Raw genomic sequence first — 24,110 nt, 5'->3', positions numbered from 1 at the left:
AGTCTTCCAGATCAAAGGCGTCCAACCTCCCAAATAGCAGCATTCCGAACTGTTTATGTCCCCACCTCCTGGGATAGCAAATTACCGGGCGTCTAGGTGGTTCCGGAAGTGAGTCCGGAGTTTGCTATTCCCCTCGTCGCCAGTTTAGCAACATGAGGAAGCCAGCAGTGAGAGAACAGGGGTTTATTTAATGATACACCGTGGTGCAGTGGTTAGCACTGCTGTCTCACGATGTTGAGGTCCCGGGTTTGATTCCAGCCCCGGCCTGGTGGGGGGGGGGGGGGGGGGGGGGGGGGGGGGGGGGGGAGTTCTAACACTTCCCAAACACCAGCCGCCCCTTTTGTTACACAGAAAGAGTCCAGCCCCTTTTTCCCCAACCCTCCCACACACACCATGACACAGAACCCCAACAAAACAAGCACCAGTGTTCATTCCAGCAACTTTATTAAAGATGTAAATTTACAAAAATGTTCTCTCTGTCTCCCTCTCTGTCTTTTCATCTAGCTTTCTCTCTCTCTGTCTCTCTCCTTCTGTTGTCTCTCTCTCTTACTCTGTCCCTCCCTCTCTCTATATCTGTCTCTCTCTCTCTCCCTTTGTCTGTCTCTCTTCATCTCTCTCTCCCCTTCTATCTCTCCGTCTCTCTCTCTCCCTTTGTCTCTCTGTCTCTCTCTCTCTTTTTCTCTCTCTACCTATCTCACTGTCTTTGTCCCTCGATGTCCATCTCTCTCTTGTGGTATAATCATAAATGAAGGCAATGCAAGAGTTAATGAAATGTATACAGACAGCCACTCGAGGGAGCTAGTCCCATAAGTATATAAGGGATGGGCTAAGCCTTGTGGGTCAGAAGATGATGAAGAAGAACAGACAGAAGATAGTGAGGCAAAAGAGAGAGCAGTTGTGTACTTGAGATGTTCTGTTAGTTAGAGATAGAATAGTTTAAGATAGAAACCTTCTACTTTCGGAATGTGAACAAATCTTAGTTAGTAGTGTAATACGGTTATAGTCTTGTTCGTTAACAAAGCTTTGTGTTCTTTATTCAATACTACGCATCTGAGAATCAAGGTAAAGCAGAATAGAGAACACAACATCTCTGACTCTCTCTCTCTCCATCTCTCTCCCTCTGTCTGTCTCTCTCCGTCTCTCTACCTATCTCACTCTCTCTGTCCCTCGATGTGCGTCTCTCTCCCTCTTCGTCTCTCGCTCGATGAAATTTCTCTCTGAAAATCTTGCCAGTTGCTTCTTGTCGAAACCAGGAGTAATTCTTCCACGGTTTGCGCGGGGAGTGCGGGGGAGAGGGTGGGGGTGCGGGGGAGAGGGTGGGGGTGCGGGGGTGGGGTGGGGGGGGGGTGATTGTGTGTGTGTGATGAATTCCACAGTTTGGGGAGTGGGTAGTGAACAGTCAGAGCTATAGGAGCCCCGCCTCAGAGGAAGGTCCCCGCCCCTTCCTGGGCACCCTCAGGCCCCTGGCAGCCTCCGGGGCCCGCTCCGTACCCGTCACGGTCTAGTGAGTCATACGTGGGGGGCAGGGCAGGGTCAGCCAGGGCATCGAAGGAGCCCAGGTGGGCACTGGCATCCTGAGGGGGGTGGGGGAGCATGGGCGGGTGGCAGTGCTGTGAGCCATGCTCTGGGGAGGGATGGGGGGTAGGGGAGGGGGCGGGCTCCCAGAGACGCCGGCGTAGGTTGCGCACTGCTAGGATGGCACTCAGGGCCCCCAGGTCGAGGAGGAGCTCCAGGATCTCAGCCACTGACAGCACCGAGGAGCCAAACCACAAACTCCACTGGCTGCCCAAGTTAGAGAGCATCACCACCATCTGCGGAGGCAAGGAGAAGAGGCAGGCCATTATTAGGGGAGCTTCCTCCCATCTCTCCCACACATCGAACCCAACCCCCTTCTCCAAAACCCATACCACTCCTCCAACCCCAACACTGCCTTTCCACTCTACTCTGACACTCGTTAGACATCAACTCATCTTAACCCCCACCACGAAGGGAGCAGGAGGAGGACTTTTAATAATCTTTATTGTCTCAAGTAGGCTTACATTAACACTGCAATGAAGTTACTGTGAAAAGCCCCTAGTCGCCACATTCCGGCGCCTGTTCTGGTACACGGAGGGAGAATTCAGAATGTCCAAATTACCTAACAGCACGTCTTTCGGGACTTGTGGGAGGAAACTGGAGCACCCGGAGGAAACCCACGCAGACACGGGGAGAACGTGCAGACTCCACACTGACGGTCATCCAAGCCAGGAATCGAACCTGGGACCATGACGCTGTGACGCCACAGTGCTAACCACTTTGCTACCGTGCCACCCCACTTTGGCCCCTTCCAGACGGCTCAAGGCTTTCGGGACTACCTTCCACATTGCTCACACATTTCCATACGGTTGCCTTCGTCCCCATTGCACTCATGCACTTCCAGCAGCCCAAGCTGCAGCAAGCGTGGTCTTGAAAAATGTGTGCCGTGCAAACCCCCCGGGAGTACAGATCATGTCTCGTCCTCCCCCCCTCCCCACCCCCCCCTTCGCCGGCGCACTGCAGGCTGTAGAAAGCAATCAGGCTCACAGGAAGAGCGGGCGTCTCACTCATGGTCTTGTAGTTCAACTCGCGGAAGAAGAGGTTGAGTTTGGCAATCTCCTTCCTGAGGGCAAGGAAGAGAGGATGGATGAGGGTTAACACAACATGCGAGAAGGTGGAGGGGAGGAGAGACAGACAGAGAGAGAGACAAAGAGAAAGAGACAGAGAGAGAGAGAGACAAAGAGAGATAGAGAAAGAGAGGCAGGGAAAAACAGGGAGAGAGACAGAGAAACAGAACGAAGAGAGAGAGAGAGAGAGGGTGAGAGAGAGAAAGAGAGAGAGAAGGAGAGAGACAGAGAGAGAGAGAAGGAGAGAGACAGAGAGAGAGAGAAAGAGACACAGCGAGAGAGAGAGACAGGGGGACAAAAACAGAGAAACGGAGATAGAAAGAGAGACGGGGAGAGAGAGAGAGAGAGATAGGTAGAGAGAGAGAGAGAGAGAGAGACAGGGAGTGAGAGAGAGAAAGAGTCAGAAAGAGTGATGCACTATCAATTACCACAAAGACGAGAGTAGTGGAATAATCGAGGCTTTATTGAGCAAAGATGTGGTGCCTCCTGTAGCTGGGACCAGAATGGCTGCAGCATCTGAGAGCACACACATTTATACTCCGCCTGCTGGGCGGAGCTAGCAGGCAGGGATTTACCCATGTACCTCTATTATACGTGTATTACCGTAATACATATAATACTGCTAGTGGTGACTACCACATTCACCCCCTATTAAAGAAAGAGTCCGGCGGGGCTGGTGGAAAAAAAGAATTACAAGTTAAGTCTGTCGGGGACCTTGACCCTCCTCTGCGATCGCCTCAGTCCTGGTGGTGATGTGGGCGCCGACCTGGTCACCTGCGACTCTGGGAGCGTGTTGTCCTCGTCTTCGTCACCCCTGAGTGGAACCAGTGGGAGGACAGATCCTCCTGGGGTGGGGGCTGCGGTGAGGTTCGCTGGGGGGAGGGGGTGTGGCGCAGGGGTGAATGATGCAACCGGGGGGGGGGGGGGCGGTGTCAGGTAGGGGGCCGTGGGTGGGGATCCAGCGGGTGCCAGGTCCCGGAGGGAGACTGTGTCCTGGCGCCCGTCGGGGTGTGCCACGTAGGCGTAGGCGGGTTCGCGTGTAGGAGGTGGACCCTTTCGACCAAGGGGTCCGACTTATGGGTCCACACATGCTTGCGAAGGAGGACGGGTCCAGGAACTGTCAGCCATGTTGGGAGCGAGACCCCGGAGGTGGACCTCCTGGGGAAGGCAAAGAGACGTTCATGAGGGGTCTCGTTAGTGGCGGTGCAGAGGAGCGATCGGATGGAGTGGAGCGCGTCGGGGAGGACCTCCTGCCAGCGGGAGACCGGGAGATTTTTAGACTGCAGGGCCAGCAGGACGGCCTTCCAGACCGTCCCGGTCTCCCTCTACACCTGCCCGTTTCCCCGGGGGTTGTAGCTGGTCGTCCTGCTCGAGGCAATGCTCTTGCTGAGCAGGAACTGACGCAGCTCATCGCTCATAAAGGAGGATCCCCGATCACCGTTGATGTAGGTGGGGAAACCGAACAGAGTGAAGATGCTGTGAAGGGCTTTAATGACCGTGGCAGAAGTCATATCGGGACATGGGATGGCAAAAGGGAACCTGGAATACTCATCAACCATGTTCAGAAAGTACGTGTTGCAGTCGGTGGAGGGGTGGGGCCCTTTCAAGTCCATGCTGAGGAGCTCAAAGGGGCAGGAGGCCTTCACCAGGTGCGCTCTATCTGGCCGGTAGAAGTGCGGCTTGCACTCCGCGCTGACCTGGCAGTCTCTGGTGACGGTCCTGACCTCCTCAATGGAGTAGGGCAGGTTGCGGGCCTTGACAAAATGGAAGAACCGGGTGACCCCCGGGTGGCAGAGGTCATAGTGGAGAGCCCGGAGTCGGTCCACTTGTGCGCTGGCACATGTACCGCGGGATAGGGTGTAGGGGGCTCATTGAGCTTCTCCGGGCGATACAAAATCTCATAATTGTAGGTGGAGAGCGCGATGCTCCACCTCAAGATCTTGTCGTTTTTGATCTTACCCCGCTGTGCATTATCGAACATGAAGGCTACCGAGCGTTGGTCAGTGAGGAGAGTGAATCTCCTGCTGGCCAGGTAATGCCTCCAATGCCGCACAGCTTCCACAATGGCTTGGGCCTCCTTTTCGACAGAGGAATGCCGAATTTCGGAGGCATGGAGGGTGGGGAAAAGAAGGCCTGCCCGCCTGGTTGAGGGTGGCAGCCAGAGCTACGTCCGATGCAACACTCTTGACCTGAAAGGGGAGGGACTTGTCGACCATGTGCACCGTGGCCTTGGCGATGTCCGCCTTGATGCAGTTGAAGGCCTGGCGGGCCTCAGCCGTCAGGTGAAAAACTGTGGACTGAATGAGTGGGCGGGCCTTGTCTGCATAGTTAGGTACCCACTGGGCATAGTAGGAGAAAAACCCCAGGCATCGTTTCAGGGCCTTGGGGCAGTGGGGGTGGGGGGGGGGGAAAGTTCCATGAGGGGGCGCAAGCGGTCGGGGTTGGGCCCGAGAACTCCATTTTCCACGACATAACCAAGGATGGCTAAGCGGTTGGTGCGGAACACGCATTTATCCTTATTGTACGTGAGGTTAAGGAGTTTGGCGGTCTGGAGGAATTTTTGGAGGTTAGCGTCGTGATCCTGCTGATCGTGGCCGCAGATGGTGACGTTATCCAGGTACGGGAAGGTGGTCCGCAGTCTGTACCGGTCAACCATTCGGTCCATCTCCCGTTGGAAGACCGAGACCCCATTATTGACGCCGAAGGGAACCCGAAGGAAGTGATAGAGGCGGCCATCTGCTTCGAACGCAGTGTATTGGCGGTCCTCCGGGCGGATGGGGAGCTGGTGGTAGGCGGACTTCAGGTCCAATATGGAAAAGACCTGGTACTATGCAATCTGATTGACCATGTCAGATATGCGTGGGAGGGGGTACGCGTCGAGCTGCGTGTACCGATTGATGGTCTGACTGTAGTCAATGACCATCCTGTGCTTCTCCCCAGTCTTCACTATCACTACTTGAGCTCTCCAGGGGCTGTTGCTAGCCTCGATGATACCTTCCCGCAGCAGCCGCTGGACCTCCGACCTGATGAAGGTTCTGTCCTGGGCACTGTACCGTCTGCTCCTGGTGGCGACGGGTTTGCAATCTGGGGTGAGGTTCGCAAACAAGGAAGGTGGATCGACCTTAAGGGTCGTGAGGCCGCAATTGGTGAGGGGGGGCAGGGGTCCGCCAAATTTTAATGTTAAGCTTTGGAGGTGGCACTGGAAGTCCAGGCCGAGTAACAGGGCAGCGCAGAGGTGGGGGAGGGCGTAGAGCCGGAAGTTGCTAAACTCTATTCCTTGGACGGTGAGGGTTGCGATGCTGTACCCCCGGATTTCCACGGAATGGGATCCGGAGGCCAGGGAGATTTTCTGGGTGATGGGGTATACCACAAGGGAGCAGCGCCTTACCGTAGTGGGGTGGATGAAGCTCTCCGTGCTCCCGGAGTCAAATGCCGTCTCATGCCCATCGATCTTCACCGTCGTTGTTGCGGTCGTGAGATTGCAGGGCGGGACTGATCCAAGGTGATAGAGGCGAGCTGCGGCAGATGCTGGGAGGTCCCGGGCTGGTCAGCGGTGGTGGAGGTAGCGGCAGGCGATGAACGGCCAGACGAGCAGGGGTCCAAAATGGCGGCGAAGATAGCGGCGACCACAGGGCGCACATGGCGGGCAGCATCAAAGATAGCGCCACCCATGGGCCGCACGTGGTCTGTGGAGAAGAAGATGGCGGCGCCCACGGGCCGCACGTGGCCTGTGGAGAAGAAGATGGCGGCGCCCACGGGCCGCACGTGGCCTGTGGAGAAGAAGATGGCGGCGCCCACGGGCCGCACGTGGCTTGCGAGGAGGAAAATGGCGGTGCCCCTGGGTCGCACGGGGGAGGAGGGGGGGTGCAGGAATGCCGGGCCTGGAAACAGCGGCGACCGACCGGGCCTGGAAACAGCGGCTCCGCGCCGGGCAGCGCTGCCGGGGGTGTTTGTTCTGCCCGCAAAAATAGCACTTGGGTTGGCTGGCTGCCCCCACCCCAACTGGATCCGTCTTCCCACTGGTTCCACTCAGGAGTGACGAAGACGAGGACAACACACTCCCGGAGTCGCAGGTGACCAAGTCGGCGCCCACATCACCACCAGGACCGAGGCGAACGCAGAGGAGGGTCAAGGCCCGTGACAGACTTAACTTGTAATGTTTTCCACATCCCCGCCGGACTCTTTTTTTAACAGGGGGTGAATGTGGTAGACACTACCAGTAGTATATTACATGTATTATGGCACTGCCCGTATATTAGAGGTACAAGGGTAAATCCCTGCCTGCTGGCTCCGCCCAGTAGGCGGAGTATAAAAGTGTGTGCTCTCCTGTGCTGCAGCCATTCTGGTTCCAGCTACAGGAGGCACAATAAAGCCTTGATTATTCCACTACTCTCGTCTTTGTGGTAATTGATAGTGTATCACAGAGAGACAGACAGAGACAGAGAGAGAGATACAGTCAAAGAGAGAGATAGAGAAAGAGAGGCAAGGAGAAACAGGAAGAGACATAGAAACAGAGAGCCAGGGGGAGAGAGAGAGAGAGAGACAGGGAGAAAGAGAGACAGAGAGAGAGAGAGAGACAAAGAAGAGAGACAGAGAGAGAGACAGAGAGAGATACAGTCAAAGAAAGAGACATAGAAACAGAGAGTGAGCGACAGAGAGAGAGAAGAGAGACAGAGCGAGTGAGACAGAGACAGAGAAGAGAGACAGAGAGAGAGAGATATAAAGATAGAGAAAGCGAGGCAGGGAGAAACAGGAAGAGACATAGTGAGGTACCCTCAATAACGACGCTTAGAGATTAAACTGTAAAGAAGGCTTTATTAGACTAAGAACTATGTTAGAGCTGAGACAAGTGCTGACTGCTACACAGCCCATGAGGCCGCCCTTTATGTATGGCTCACAGATGGGCGGAGCCAGAGGCGGAGTCCCCAAGGTTCCAAGCCCGGTCTTAAAGGGGACATCACCTTACATGATGATAAGGCAGTAACCGTTCATCACATTCACCCCTTGTTTAAAAAGGAGTCCGGCGGGGGTGAAGTGCCATCATAGGTCCATCCGTCTCGGTGGCCGGATCGTCCTCATCAACCTCCTCAATTTGGGCGGTGGTGCGGCGGGCACGGACGTCCCGGTTGAGGGCACATCCAGGAGCACAGCGATCGGAGCTTCGGTCCGGGTCGGGGCAGAGGAACTAGGCAGGGCCGGGGGTAGCGGAGCTGGCACCGGCGGGGTGTGTAAAGGGGGGGCGCACGGTAGGGGCTCACCAACGGGTGGTAGGGCCGGAAGGGGGTGTGTTGTAGGGGGCGACGGGTCCTGCAGGGGAGTGGCGCGGGAAGGGGCGTCTGTGGTGGGGGATCCAGCGGGTGCCAGATCCCGGAGGGAAACCGTATCTTGCCTGCCGTCGGAGTACTCCACGTAGGCGTAACTGGGCTTGGCGTGGAGCAGTCGGACCTTTTCAACTAGGGGGTCCGTTTTATGGCTCCTCGCGTGCCTCCGGAGAAGAACAGGTACCGGAGCCGTCAGCCAAGGTGGAAGCGAGACCCCGGAGGTAGACTTCCTGGGGAAGAGAAACAATCGGTCGTGAGGGGTCTCATTCGTGGCCGTGCAGAGGAGTGACCTAATGGAGTGTAGGGCATCGGGTAGGACCTCCTGCCAGCGGGTGGTTGGGAGATTTCTCGACCGCAGGGCCAGAAGGACAGCCTTCCACACGGTCGCGTTCTCCCTCTCCACCTGCCCGTTTCCCCGTGGGTTATAACTGGTCGTTCTGCTCGAGGCGATGCCTTTGCTGAGCAGATACTGATGCAGTTCATCGCTCATGAACGATGTACCCCGGTCGCTGTGGATATAAGCGGGGAAACCGAACAGGGTGAAGATGCTGTGCAGTGCCTTAATCACCGTGGCTGAGGTCATGTCGGTGCAGGGAATGGCGAATGGGAAACGGGAGAACTCATCGATCACGGTGAGGAAATAGGCATAACGGTTGGTGGACGGGAGGGGCCCCTTGAAGTCCACGCTCAGTCGCTCAAAGGGACCCGAGGCCTTCACGAGCCGAACCTTGTCTGGCCGATAGAAGTGCGGTTTGCACTCCGCACAGACTTGGCAGGCCCTGACCATGGCCTTGACCTCCTTGGTTGAGTAAGGTAGGTTGCGGGACTTGATGAAATGGATGAGCCGGGTAACCCCCGGGTGGCAGAGGTCATTGTGGATGGCTTGCAGGCGGTCCTCCTGCGTGTTGGCGCATGTGCCGCGGGACAGGGCATCTGGGGGCTCGTTGAGCTCCCCTGGACGATACTTGATATCGTACGAGTAGGTGGAGAGTTCGATCCTCCACCTCAAAATGTTATCGTTTTTTAGTTTGCCCCGTTGCGTGTTATCGAACATATAGGCGACCGACCGTTGGTAAACCTCCTACCGGCGAGGTAGTGTCTCCAGCGCCTCCTTTTCGACTGCAGAGTGTCGAACCTCGGAGGCGGTGAGGATTCGGGAGGAGAACGCTACTGGTCTGCCTCCTTGATTGAGGGTAGCAGCCAGGGCGATGTCTGATGCATCGCTCTCTACCTGGAAAGGGATGGTTTCGTCCACCGCGTGCATGGCGGCCTTGATGATGTCGACCTTGATGCGGTTGAAGGCCAATTGAGCCTCAGCCGAGAGGGGAAAAATGGTGGTCTTTAGGAGTGGGCGGGCTTTGTCTGCATACTTGGGGACCCACTGGGCGTAATAGGAGAAAAGCCCCAAGCACCGTTTGAGGGCCTTGAGGCTGCGGGGGAGAGGGAGTTCCTTAAGGGAGAGAATTTGGTTGGGGTCGGGACCTAGGACCCCGTCTTACACGACATAGCCGAGGAAGGCCAGCCGGGTGGTGTGGAAAACGCATTTGCCCTCGTTATAGGCCAGGTTAAGGGCTCGGGCGGTCTAGAGGAACTTTTTGAGGTTAGCGTCATGGTCCTGCTGATCATGGCCGCAGATGGTGACATTGTCCAAGTGCGGGTATGTAGCCCGCAAACCGTACTGGTCCACCATTTGGTCCATCGCCCTTTGAAAGACGGAGACCCCATTTGTGACACCGAAGGGGACCCTGAGGAAGTGAAAGAGCCGGCCGGCTGCTTCGAAGGCAGTATAGGGGCGGTCTTTCGGTCGGATGGGGAGCTGGTGGTAGGCAGATTTGAGGTCGACCGTGGAAAAGACTCGGTATTGGGCGATCCGATTTACCATTTCCGCGATGCGATGAAGGGGGTACGCATCAAGCTGCGTGAATCGGTTTATGGTCTGGCTATAATCCAGCACGGTAGCCTTGTGGATAGCACAATTGCTTCACAGCTCCAGGGTCCCAGGTTCGATTCCCGGCTTGGGTCACTGTCTGTGCGGAGTCTGCACATCCTCCCCGTGTGTGCGTGGGTTTCCTCCGGGTGCTCCGGTTTCCTCCCACAGTCCAAAGATGTGCAGATTAGGTGGATTGGCCATGATAAATTGCCCTTAGTGTCCAAAATTGCCCTTGGTGTTGGGTGGGGTTACTGGGTTATGGGGATGGGGTGGAGGTGTTGACCTTGGGTGGGGTGCTCTTTCCAGGAGCCGGTGCAGACTCGATGGGCCAAATGGCCTCCTTCTGCACTGTAAATTCTATGATAATCTATGATAATCCACGACCATCCGTTTCTTCTCCACGGACCGGACTACCACCACTTGCACTCTCCAAGGGCTGTTGCTAGCCTCGATGACCCCCTCTCCCAGTAAACGATGGACCTGTGACTTGGTAAAAGCCATATCTTGGGCACTGTAGCGCCGGCCCCTGGTGGCGACAAGCTTACAGTCGGGAGTGAATGTAGCCACCTAAAATGGCTGATTCCCGATTAGGATGGTCAAACCCCGATCTAAAATGGCGAACGAAAGAGGCTGATGGGAAAATCAGCCAACAGGACTCAAACGGACAGCTGCAGGTAAAACAGTGTATTCGCCTCTGGGGAAATCGGCCCAGACCGATTCCTGCAGCCATCAACATCACAACAACCCAGCCATCTGCATACTAAGCAGCCATCCCCGGGAACAATTGCTACACATTAGCAACACAAAGCCGATCCAGACCTTTCGGCGCCAGCAGGAGCTGACACAAAGGAAGGTAAACGACCACCCCCCCCCGATCAAGGAATCGCCCCATTATTGGAGCATATCGAACCAAGTGATTGGGACCAAGTCCAATCACTTGGAACCAGGTACAAGGTCCGCCCCGAGAGGCGGGAAGCCCCTGGGGACTATAAGAATAGGGGCCAAGTTCAAATCGACCCTTCTTTTCCTGCTCGCAACCTTCGAGACCCTTCTACAAGAAAACTGGAAGTGCTACTCCAGCGATCGCTACCAGATAGGCGCTCCTGACTATCGACTTGTACCAGCCTTTGAATCCCGCAGGCCAGAACCAATTCGAAAGACCATTCGTTTCCCTGACCTGGTGGGCCATTTCCAAAGTTAATTATTGGCCTTTAGTGGTAGGTAGTAGTCTAGAAGTAGGATTATTGTATAAGTATTAATTGCTGTATATAATAAATGAGCGTTGATTTAACTTTTACTAAGCGGTGTGCTGCATTATTAATCATTACTTGAGCTTGAACCACGTGGCGGTATCAGAAAGATACCTGGCGACTCATGAGCAAAGGTGACAGAATTAGAGCTAATAAAACTAAGGCTAATAAGAGCAACATTTTGCCGACATCCTGACGGGACCCGATCTAGAAGTGGAAAACCACTCCAGGAGAACCCAAGAAGTTTTGAATTAGAATCCAATTGGAAACAAAAAACCACAAGTGTTCAAGTAATTCTGATTAATAAGTCATAATTCGGAAGTGTGTGTATGCATGCAAAACTAACAGGGCTATAAGGTAAAACTGATAGATTTCTGTTCCGTCAAAGCTGTCGGAAGTCTGTATTTTCGGAAATTAGCGCAAGCCGTACCCGCATCTACGACACCACCTTAGCCCCCTGTTCCAAATTTAACCGAAGCAAGCGGATAGGAGAGATGGCCATGCAGGCAATGCAACGTCTCATGAACCCCGAGGAATTTGCGGTCGCAGCGACCAGCAGCAGTAGAGTGGGACAGTGTCCCATTTGGGAAGAGGAAATTCGGAAATATCTCAAGGGCAAAGGATGGCCCATGTGGAATGATTTCTGCAATAATGACGATTCAGGTCCCGGAAGTACAGAGCATACGTGGTGGGAGAACATGAGTGAGATCCATAAAAAGAGCTTAGCAAAAGCTCGCAAGCCGATGGCAATCGTGTCCTGTCTGGCACAATTGCGAGGCACGGAGGAGGTCGTCAAGACGCTCCGCAAAGAAGTAGAGGGCAGCACGGTAGCATTGTGGATAGCACAATTGCTTCACAGCTCCAGGGTCCCAGGTTCGATTCCGGCTTGGGTCACTGTCTGTGCGGAGTCTGCACATCCTCCCCGTGTGTGCGTGGGTTTCCTCCGGGTGCTCCAGTTTCCTCCCACAGTCCAAAGATGTGCAAGTTAGGTGGATTAGCCATGATAAATTGCCCTTAGTGTCCAAAATTACCCTTAGCATTGGGTGGGGTTGCTAGGTTATGGGGATAGGGTGGAGGTGTTGACCTTGGGTAGGGTGCAGACTCGATGGGCCGAATGGCCTCCTTCTGCACTGTAAATTCTATGATAATCTATGAATCGTATGAGTAAAGTCGATGTATGCGAGGTTGAGAAAGAGAATCTGGAATTAAGAAGGAAATTAGCAGCAAAGGATGAAGAGGTGGCTGACGCCAAGCGGGGTCACCAGTTTTGTCTGGTGCATTTGAGTAGTTTCCAGTCCCAGTATGAGAAGGCTTATCAGGACACGCAGCGTGCAGTCCTGGTAAGGAAAGAAACAGAGAAGCAGGTGGAGACGCTACAGAAGCAATGTAGTGATCTCAAGGCAGCCTTGAGAGCGCTCCACGCTGCAACCACAGAACAAAGACAGAGCACCATAGACCATGCAAAGTGCCGGAAGCAATTTGCAGACCTGCAATCACTGCTCTCTGTTCAGAAAGGATTTCAGGAAACCTTTGGGGAAAAATTAGACCAGGAAGACGGCCCTGATTGGGAAGAGTTACAGGAAACAGCACAGAGATATGTTCAGGGAACATGTGCGCAGGGAAGGCCCCAAAGGAGAAAAGCACCCCACCCTCCCACACAGCAGGTAGTTAAGGCTCCGATGAACCCAGTAACAACTCACCGCACAGCCACATCGGACGAGGCGGAATTCCTATATTACACCCCGCTCACAGTGACCCAATTACGGGACGCGTGTGCGAAAATCACACCGTTCCTCCCCGCTTCAGACCCCCACCATTTCTTTGCCACCGTCAAACATCAGGCGACCATGTACGGCCTGGATGAGAGAGAGCATGGAAAGCTCATGGTTCTAAGTTTGGATCCATCGGTAGCAGCAGCCCTTCCCGACCCACAGAACGTAGGAGGAGGCACCCTTGCAGAAATGCATATCGCGATCCTGGATGCGATCGGGTATAACCGGGGTGACCCCGTAGATGGCCTAAATAAGTGTCGACAGAAGAAGTCTGAGCACCCCACAGCGTTCGCAGGACGCCTGTGGATTCACTTCGAAGACGTTTTTGGAGACGTAGACCGTGCCCATTTGTCCCCACACAATATGGCCAAGTGGACCTGCACCCTTATCTCCCATGCCACAGAAACAGGACAGAATGCCTGTAATAGTTACGATCCCTCGGAGGAGGCTCATAACGAGAAGTGGGTGGTTAAAAGATTGTCCCGCGTTTGGGAGCAGTCTGTTCACAATCGACCCGCCGCTAAAACCACCGAGGAAAAGCAAGCCGCCGCAGACATGCAGGCAGTAAAAGTAACACATCACAACCCCGCCTGGGTAAATGAGGGAAAGAACAGCCCCCCACCCAAATCACAAGAATGTTACAACTGCGGACAGTTGGGACATTTTGCAAAAGAGTGCAATGGCCCCAAAAAGCCACAGAGAGCCCAACAGACAGGAACTCTGAGTGAGAAAAAGGCAGAGCCCATCCATAGCGTCAGCGCCCGTTCGGATCAGACGGACTTGAGCGGAACGGACTGACGGTGTACGGGCTCCCCCAGTTGGGTCTGCGACACCCTTTGGGATAGGTCAGGACGACCCGTAGTCGCAGCAAAAATTCGGGGACAGCCTATCGAATTTCTTTGGGACACAGGAGGGTCCCGCACCACCATAAATTCCTCCACCCTTTTTCAAAAGGACACGTGGCCCACTACAGCCACTATCACCCTCAGCGGCTTTACAGGCCACTCACAGCAGGGATACATCACAACCCCTGTGTGGTAGTATGTATTGGGGGTCATGTGGGACTGGAAGCCCTAATGTCATTGGCTGACAGATCCCGGGTCCTGGTTGGCCGTTGACCTCATACTCCGCCCTGAAGGCGAAGTATAAGAAGCCGGTGCCTTCCCCCGCAGGCCAGTTTACTATCGGGCTGCTGGGGAACAGACACGCTTAATAAAGCCTCATCGACTTCACTCTGTTTGTCTCACGGAGTCTTTGTGCGCCACAATTTATTAAGCGTGCCTAAAAAGGACTATGGAGCTCAGGATCATTCCAGAATGCCTGAGGATCAGCCCCCACGCAGTGAATGCAGCAGCAGCCTTCAAACACTGGCAGACTTGCTTTGAGGCCTACATCACATCGACCACCGGCCGAGTCTCAGATGAACAAAAACTGCAGGTCCTGCACTCGAGGGTGAGCACGGAGATTTTCACCCTCATTGAAGACACCCGCGATTTCCAGACGGCGTTCGCAGCACTGAGAAGTCTCTACGTTCGCCCAGTTAACCAAATCTACGCTCGCTACCAGCTCGCGACGAGACGGCAAGCTCCCGGAGAATCGATGGACGAGTTCTACGCCGCGCTGCTGATTTTGGGACGAGCCTGCAGCTGCCCGTCGGTGAACGCAAACGAACACACGGACATGTTAATGCGCGATGCTTTTGTTGCAGGTATACAATCCTCCCAAATCCGGCAAAGACTTCGAGAAAAAGAGTCACTAGGACTCTCAGAGGCACGGGCCCTGGCAGCCTCGCTGGACGTAGCCGCGCGTAATACCCGCGCCTACGGCCCCGACCGCGCGGCAGGCCATTGGGCCCCGTACGTACCCGCCGCGGCAAACCCCCTACCCCCCCCCCCCCCCCCGGACACCCCACAGGCTTGCGCAGTCCAAACGCCGAGTCGCACCGGGGGCGCCCGCTGTTATTTCTGCGGCCAGGCGAAGCACCCCCGACAACGCTGTCCGGCCCGCGCAGCCATCTGCAAAAGCTGCGGGAAAAAGGGCCACTATGCGGTGGTGTGCCGGTCCCGCGTGGTCGCCGCCGTCCCGGGAGAACAGGGAGCCCTACAGGCAGTCTATGCCTCCCAACCCCCCCAGCACGCCATGTGCGACCCCCAGGCGCCGCCATTTTGGGTCCCGACCACCGCGGCCCCGGGAGAACTGGGAGCCCTGCACGCCACCTACGCTCCCCAACCCCCCTCCCCGCAGCCCATGTATGACCCGCCGCCGGCGCTCCCGATTTGGGTGCCGGCCAACACTCTCCACGGAGAGGAAGGGGTTTTCCGTATCCCGAGCGCCACCCTCACCCCCGTCCCGCGCCCCACGCCTGACCCGCCGGCGCCACCTACCTTGACCCCGACCACCGCTGTCCCCGGCGAGGGAGCTGCGCGCGGTGCCAGCGCTCGCGGCCCCACGACTGACCCGCCGACCTGGGCCCTCGCCCCCGTCCCGCGCCCCACGCCTGACCCGCCGACCTGGGCCCTCGCCCCCGTCCCGCGCCCCACGCCTGACCCGCCGGAGCCGCCGACCTGGGCCCTCGCCCGCGCCCCACGCCTGACCCGCCGGAGCCGCCGACCTGGGCCCTCGCCCCCGTCCCGCGCCCCACGCCTCACCCGCCAACGCCGCCGACCTGGTCCCTCACCCCCGTCCCGCGCCCCACGCCTGACCCGCCGGCAATACAACTCACCTGGACCCCGACCTCCGTCCCCGGCGAGGGACCTCCTCACTGTCCCAGCGCTCGCACTGACCTGCCGGTCCCCAGCGAGGGAGCTCCGCGCGGTCCTAGCGCCCGCGGCCCTGGCGCTCGCACCAAAGGAACTCCGCGCGGTCCTAGCGCCCGCGGCCCGGGAACTCCGCGCGGTCCTAGCGCCCCCCAGACCCCCCAGCACTCAATGTGCGACCCGCAGACGCCGCCATTTTGGGTCCCGACCACCACGAGGGGAGGAGGGGCCCCGCCATCTTGGACCGCCCCCGACCTGTACGACGCATGGGGGCGGCCATTTTGTCCACCCCCGACGCCATCTTGTGACCCCTCATCTACGGGCGAGGTATGGGGGCGGCCATTTTATCCATCCCCGACGTCCTCTTGGACGGCAACAACGGACCCCACCCCACTACTACAACCACGGCTCGCTTCGGTTACGCTCGATCAGGCTCGGCCCCGGACTCTCCAGACGACGACGACAACGGTCCTAATTAACGGCCACGAGACGCCATGCCTAGTCGACTCCGGGAGCACGGAAAGTTTTATACATCCCGACACGGTAAGACGCTGTTCCTTAACTACCTACCCCAGCGCACAAAAGATTTGCCTAGCCGCAGGATCCCACTCCGTACAGATCCAGGGATTCTGCATAGTTACCCTAACGGTACAGGGGAGGGAATTCAAAAACTACAAACTTAACGTCCTTCCCCAACTCTGTGCCCCCACCTTGCTGGGCTTAGATTTTCAATGTAACCTACAGAGCCTTACGTTTAAATTCGGCGGCCCCATACCCCCACTCACTATCTGCGGCCTCGCCACCCTCAAGGTGCAACCCCCGTCCTTGTTTGCGAACCTCACCCCGGATTGCAAACCCGTCGCCACTAGGAGCAGACGGTACAGCGCCCAGGACCGGACCTTCATTCGCTCCGAAGTCCAGCGGCTACTAAAGGAGGGCATAATCCAGGCCAGCAATAGTCCCTGGAGAGCGCAGGTGGTAGTAGTGAAGACAGGGGAGAAACAAAGGATGGTCATTGACTATAGCCAGACCATCAACAGGTACACGCAACTAGACGCGTACCCTCTCCCCCGCATATCCGACATGGTCAATCGGATTGCCCAGTATAAAGTCTTCTCCACCGTGGACCTCAAGTCCGCCTACCATCAGCTCCCCATCCGCCCAAGTGACCGCAAGTACACAGCCTTCGAGGCAGACGGGCGATTATACCACTTCCTAAGGGTCCCTTTTGGCGTCACAAACGGCGTCTCGGTCTTCCAACGGGAAATGGACCGAATGGTTGATCAACATGGGTTACGGGCCACGTTCCCGTACCTCGACAATGTAACCATCTGCGGCCACGATCAGCAGGACCACGACGCCAACCTCCAAAAATTCCTCCAGACTGCCAAAGCCTTGAACCTCACGTACAATGAGGACAAGTGCGTTTTTAGCACCGATCGGCTAGCCATTCTGGGCTACATAGTGCGCAATGGGATAATAGGCCCCGACCCCGAACGTATGCGCGCACTCATGGAATTTCCCCTCCCGCACTGCCCAAAAGCCCTGAAACGCTGCCTGGGGTTCTTTTCATACTACGCCCAGTGGGTCCCCCAGTACGCAGACAAGGCCCGCCCCCTAATACAGACCACGGCTTTCCCGCTGTCGACAGAGGCTTGCCAGGCTTTCAGCCGCATCAAAGCGGACATCGCAAAGGCCACGATGCGCGCCATCGACGAGTCCCTCCCCTTCCAGGTCGAGAGCGACGCCTCTGACGTAGCTCTCGCGGCCACCCTCAACCAAGCGGGCAGAACCGTGGCCTTTTTCTCCCGAACCCTCCACGCCTCAGAAATCCGCCACTCCTCAGTGGAAAAGGAAGCCCAAGCCATAGTGGAGGCTGTGCGACATTGGAGGCATTACCTGGCTGGCAGGAGATTCACTCTCCTCACTGACCAACGGTCGGTTGCCTTCATGTTCGATAATGCACAGCGGGGCAAGATCAAGAACGACAAGATCTTGCGGTGGAGGATCGAACTCTCCACCTTCAACTATGAGATCTTGTACCGGCCCGGAAAGCTGAACGAGCCGTCTGATGCCCTATCCCGCGGGACATGTGCCAACGCACAAATTGACCGCCTCCAAGCCCTCCACGAGGACCTCTGCCACCCGGGGGTCACTCGGTTTTACCACTTCATCAAGTCCCGCAATCTCCCCTACTCCTTAGAGGAGGTCCGTACAGTCACAAGAGACTGCCACATCTGCGCAGAATGCAAACCGCATTTTTTCAGGCCAGATGGAGCGCACCTGATTAAGGCTTCCCGTCCCTTTGAACGCCTCAGTCTCGATTTCAAAGGGCCCCTCCCCTCCACCGACCGCAACGCGTATTTCCTTAATGTAGTGGACGAATACTCCCGCTTCCCTTTCGCCATTCCCTGCTCCGACATGACCGCGGCCACAGTCATTAAAGCCCTGAACAGCATATTCACACTGTTCGGTTACCCCGCATACGTCCACAGCGACAGGGGGTCCTCTTTCATGAGTGACGAGCTGCGCCAGTTCCTGCTCAGCAAGGGTATAGCTTCAAGCAGGACGACCAGCTACAACCCCCGGGGGAACAGGCAAGTAGAAAGGGAGAACGGCACGGTCTGGAAGGCCGTCCTACTGGCCCCACGGTCCAGGGATCTCCCAGTTTCACGGTGGCAGGAGGTCCTCCCGGACGCTCTCCATTCCATCCGGTCGTTATTATGTACGAGCACTAATCAAACGCCTCACGAGCGTCTCCTTGTCTTCCCTAGGAGGTCCTCCTCTGGAACGTCGCTGCCGACCTGGCTGGCGGCCCCAGGACCCATCCTGCTCCGAAAGCACGTGCGGGCACATAAGGCGGACCCGTTGGTCGAAAGGGTTCACCTCCTCCACGCAAACCCCCAGTACGCCTACGTGGAGTACCCCGACGGCCGACAGGACACGGTCTCCCTGCGGGATCTGGCGCCCGCCGGCACCACGCACACCCCCCCGGCACCATCAACCCAACCGCCCCCCTTCCTGCCACCGCCGCACCCCGCGACCGCCCCCTTCCCAGGAGGATCAGCCCCCCTCCCCTTTGCACCGACAGCTAAAACCGTGCGGTTCCCGGAGGCGACAACGCTGGTACAAGCACTACCACCACCGCCGGGGCCGAGGCGATCGACACGGACGACCAGACCGCCCGACCGACTCGTGGCGTCGATGTAAAACAAAGATGGACTGTCCAATGAACATTTTGTTTTCATATATCCTCTGTAAATAGTTGTAACAGGACGATACTGTCCAATACGGTCCTACCATGTAACTGTTCTCTCCTCCCAGGACCAGTACTGTAAACCCTTACCACCATACGAAGCATCACCCCGCCGGGTTCATTTTTGACAAGGGGTGAATGTGGTAGTATGTATTGGGGGTCATGTGGGACTGGAAGCCCTAATGTCATTGGCTGACAGATCCCGGGTCCTGGTTGGCCGTTGACCTCATACTCCGCCCTGAAGGCGAAGTATAAGAAGCCGGTGCCTTCCCCCGCAGGCCAGTTTACTATCGGGCTGCTGGGGAACAGACACGCTTAATAAAGCCTCATCGACTTCACTCTGTTTGTCTCACGGAGTCTTTGTGCGCCACACCCTGTACCCATTCAAATAGGAAACATAACCACAAAACACCCCGTAGTTTTAGTAGACCTGCGCCACGCAGCAGAACACATTCTGGGGATTGATTTTATGAATTCCCACCACCTATTCTTCGATCCAGTCAACCAGTGTGTCTGGAAGATGGCGAAATCCGCTAGAGCCCCCGCAACGCTCAACATAGGGGACTACATGAACAAAATTAGCGCAGTAGGCGAGTTTTGGTTCAACCCCACCACACTCAGCACGGACAAGCAGGTTAGGGCAGTCCTGCAAAAGAACAGGGCAGCATTCGCGACCCACAAGCACGACTGTGGACGGATGACTGGCTCCGTACAAGTAACAGGACCGGACCCTAGACCCCAAAACAGTACGGATTCCCCCTAGAAGCAGAGGGAGAAATCCTAAAAGTTATAGAGAGCTTATTAGAGCAGGGTGTCCGAAGACCGGTAGCCTCCACTAATAATGCCCCGATTTGGCCAGTGAGAAAGCCCGATGGATCATGGCGACTAACCATTGATTATCGGGAACTCAATAAAGTCACCCCCGCAGCAGCCCCCACCGTTGCAACAAGTCCCGAGACCATGCTCAAACAGGGACTCAATTCCCGATATTTCACGGTTCTGGACATCAGTAATGGATTCTGTTCCATTCCATTGGCAAAGGCGTGCCAGTATAAATTTGCCTTCACTTTTAAAGCGCAGCAGTACACGTGGACATGCCTGCCACAAGGCTTCCACAACTCCCCCTCCATTTTCCACCGACAGCTGGCAAATGGACTAGCAAAATTTTCTCGCCCCGAATGTCTGGTACAGTATGTAGACGATCTACTACTGCAGACAGACACCAAGGAAGAGCACATTGAACTTCTGTCCGAACTCCTGGAATTACCACATTCCATTGGCTGTAAAGTCAACCCCAAAAAGGCCCAGATATTGGAAGAAAAAGTGGTATATTTGGGTACTATTATCACACACGGCAAACGCGAGATCGAGCATAAAAGAATTGACTCGATCGCTAAATTGCCCCTTCCTAGAACGTTTCAGCCCTACGGTCGTTTTTAGGACTGGTTGGCTACTGCCGAAACCACATTGACGGTTTCGCCAGCAAGGCAGCGCCCCTCTCAGACCTCCTAAAGAAGGGAGCCCCCTGGGAATGGCTCCCGCAGCATACGGATGCTGTGGAATCATTAAAACAGGCGCTCATAGCCGCCCCCGCACTACAAGTTCCAGACCCGCTTTCCCCTTACGCCATAGAGGTAGCGACCACAGACCGCACCCTTTCAGCCGTGCTCCTGCAGGAACGGCACGACCAGTTAAGACCCGTGGCTTATGCCTCCCGAATTTTAGATGCTGTGGAGCAGGGATTCTCAGCCTGTGAGAGGCACCTGCTCGCAGTTTTCTGGGCAGTCCAGTACTTTTCATACATTACCGGACTGAACCCCATCACCATCTTGACCGAGCACACCCCCACCCAACTTTTACTAGACGGACGACTCAAGGACGTACCGTCAGCCAAATCCGCGCTGCTAGATGGACCCTTCTCTTACAAGGACGGGACATCACAGTAAATCGGACAAAGACTCACACATACTTAGCGGACAATCTACAGTACCCCGGAACCCCGCATGAGTGTGAAATCATCTCTCCACTCCACAATACAGGCCCCTTTGTAGCAAAAACACCCCCCAGAAAAATAGGAAATTGATCTCAGAGCCCCCCTCACCCGGACACGTGTGAACCCATTAGGATTTATGTGGATGGATCTTCCACAGTCTTAGATGGGCAACGCATAACAGGTTGTGGGATTTATGTTGAGGATGCGCAGGGACGCGCCCTCGAGGAGATAGCATTAAAACTCCCCGGGCACTTAGGCGCGCAGGCAGCAGAGCTTGCGGCCATCGTGTACATAGTAGACCACCCAGACTCCTTCCCCAGCCCAGCAGACATATACTCAGACAGCCTCTATGTCTGCAACAGCAAAGGTCTCGAAGGTTGCGAGCAGGAGAAGAAGGGTCGATTTGAACTTGGCCCCTATTCTTATAGTCCCCAGGGGCTTCCCGCCTCTCGGGGCGGACCTTGTACCTGGTTCCAAGTGATTGGACTTGGTCCCAATCACTTGGTTCGATATGCTCCAATAATGGGGCGATTCCTTGACCGGGGGGGGGGGAGGTGGTCGTTTACCTTCCTTTGTGTCAGCCCCTGCTGGTGCCGACAGGTCTGGATCGGCTTTGTGTTGTTAATGTGTAGCAATTGTTCCCGGGGATGGCTGATTACTATGCAGATGGCTGGGTTGTTATGTTGATGGCTGCAGGAATCGGTCTGGGCCGATTTCCCCAGAGGCGAATACACTGTTTTACCTGCAGCTGTCTGTTTGAGTCCTGTTGGCTGATTTTCCCATCAGCCTCTTTCGTTCGCCATTTCAGATCGGGGTTTGACCATTCTAATTGGGAATCAGCCATTTTAGGTGGCTACATTAGGTTCGCGAATAGCGAGGGGGGTGCGACTTTCAGTGTCGCAAGGCAGCACACCGTGAGGGGGGGCAAGTCTCCGCCGAACTTCAGTGTCAGGCTTCGGTGGCTGCACTGGAAACCCAGTCCGAGCAGCAGGGAGGCACAGAGGTGAGGGAGGATATAAAATTTGAAACGGGTGTATTTGGTGCCCTGGATCGAGAGATCCGCCATACAGTACCCCTTGATTTGTACCGAGTGGGACCCAGATGCGAGGGCTTTGGTTTGGGATGCGGGATGGGTGCGTAGGGAGCAGCGTCTTACCGTTTCAGGGTGGATAAAGCTCTCCGTGCTCCCGGAGTTGAAGAGGCATGCAGTGTCGTGCCCGTTGACCTGGACCTGCATCATGGAGTTCTGCAGGTGTTTTGGCCGAGTTTGGTCGAGGGTGATCGCACCCACTCGCGGGTAGTCGGAGTCCTCAGCCGAGTCGGACTCGTAAAATGGCCGCCGCCGTCGGTCGCACGTGTCGGGTCGAGAAGATGGCCGCCGACAAGATGGCTGCTCCCATGATTCGCACGAGGCTGATGATGCATCAGAAGGGGGCGTGTCGGGTCGGTGCGCAGCAGCATTACGAGGCCTGAGCTTGATTTTCGGGCCGGCTGTTCTTTGTTTTTCTGGCCCCTGGGTCTGGCCAGGCAGACCCTTGCAAAGTGCCCTTTAGTCCCGCAGTCGCTGTAGATCGCGGAGCGGGCTGGGCAGCGTGGGCGTGGGTGCTGGCCCTGCCCGCAGAAGTAGCACGGTGTGCCCCCATGTGGAGCGGGTCGCCGCGTGGCGCAGGCCTGTAATACGGCTGAGTTGGAGGAAGTCCGGGGGAGGGCTCGCAGAGTCCGCACCCAAGTTATGTCGGGCCACCTCCAGCGAGGAGGCGAGCGTTAGCGTGTCCTGGAGGTCATTTGCCCCGTTTTCGAGCAGCCGCTGCCGGATGTAGGTCGAGCGGATGCCGGACACGAAAGCGTCTCTGATGTGCAGGTTCATATGGACTTCCCCTGTCACATCCTGATGGTCACAGTCCCTGGCAAGCGCGGTGAGTTTTTCAACAAACTCGTCTAACGATTCCCCCGAGCGCTGCCAGCAGGTAGAGAGCAGATGCTGGGCGTGCACCTAATTGACGGGTTTGACAAACCGCTTGCGGAGTAATTCGACCGCCTCATCATAAGACGTCGCCTTTTTGAGCGTGGCGGAGATTCTGTGACTCACCCGGGCGTGGAGTAGACGCAGCTTGCGTGGCCCCAGGATGGGAGTCTCTGCGGAGTCCAGGTAGGCCTCGAAGCACCGCAGCCAGGATTTAAACATTTCCTTTGCCTCCGGTGTTCGTGCTTCCAAATTGAGCTTCTCTGGTTTTAGGCCTGCGCCCATCCTGAATCTAGTTTAGTCGAATAAATTGAGGTACCCTCAATAATGATGCTTAGAGATTAAACTGTAAAGAAGGCTTTATTAGACTAAGAACTATGTTAGAGCTGAGACAAGTGCTGACTGCTACACAGCCCATGAGGCAGGCCTTTATGTATGGCTCCCAGATGGGCGGAGCCAGAGGCGGAGTCCCCAGGGTTCCAAGCCCGGTCTTAAAGGAGACATCACCTTACATGATGATGAGGCAGTAACCGTTCATCACACATAGAAACAGAGAGACAGGAAGAGAGAGAGAGAGAGAGACAAGGAGAAAGAGAGACAGAAAGAGAGAGAGAGAGACAGGGAGAAAGAGAGACAGAAAGAGAGAGAGAGAGACAGGGAGAAAGAGAGACAGGGAGAGAGAGTGAGAGACAGGGAGAGAGAGAGAGAGACAGACAGAGACAAAGAGAGACAGATAAGAGAGACAGAGAGAGAAAGACAGGCAGGGAGAAACAGGAAGAGACATAGAAACAGAGAGACAGGGAGAGAGAGAGAGAGACAGAGAGAGGCAGAGACAGAGACAGAGAGAGAGAGACAGAGACAGAGAAGTGAGACAGAGCGAGAGAGATAGAGAAAGAGAGGCAGGGAGAAACAGGAAGAGACATAGAAACTGCGAGGCAGGGAGAGAGAGAGAGAGAGAGAGAGACAGGGAGAGACAAAGCAAGAGAGAGACAGAGAGAGAGCGGCGAGCGAATCATAGAATTTACAGTGCAGAAGGAGACCATTCGGCCCATCGAGTCTGCACTGGCCCTTGGGAAGAGCTCCGTACTCAAGCCCACGCCTCCACCCTATCCCCGTAAGCCAGTAAACCCAGAATGGTTCACACTGAACATTGTCTCACCTGTTTGACGTGATGATCTGCTTTTCCTTTTGGAGCAATGGATAGATCCAGTTCTGAAATGGAAAAAG

The 24,110-nt window shown here is 55.9% G+C and overlaps 1 protein-coding gene across 2 annotated transcripts in view; it reads right to left on the bottom strand.

Moving 5' to 3' along the window:
• Positions 1–427: 427 nt before the first annotated feature.
• LOC140392892 (epithelial sodium channel subunit alpha-like) overlaps positions 428–24,110 on the bottom strand; it is a 145,936-nt gene continuing 122,253 nt past the window's right edge. For both annotated transcript variants that reach the window (XM_072478655.1, XM_072478654.1), the window contains exons 11-13: positions 24,043–24,095; positions 2,563–2,638; positions 428–1,811 (exon numbers count right to left, since the gene is read on the bottom strand). In XM_072478655.1, the coding sequence (XP_072334756.1) occupies positions 1,422–1,811; positions 2,563–2,638; positions 24,043–24,095 (519 nt within the window). In that variant the 3' untranslated portion in view covers positions 428–1,421. The remainder of the gene's footprint in view (positions 1,812–2,562; positions 2,639–24,042; positions 24,096–24,110) is intronic.

The sequence above is a fragment of the Scyliorhinus torazame genome, chromosome 16 (genome assembly GCF_047496885.1).
Source record: "Scyliorhinus torazame isolate Kashiwa2021f chromosome 16, sScyTor2.1, whole genome shotgun sequence".
Lineage (NCBI taxonomy): Eukaryota > Metazoa > Chordata > Chondrichthyes > Carcharhiniformes > Scyliorhinidae > Scyliorhinus > Scyliorhinus torazame.
Note: the sequence above shows the minus strand (reverse complement) of the source record. Positions and strands in the feature narration are given on the sequence as shown.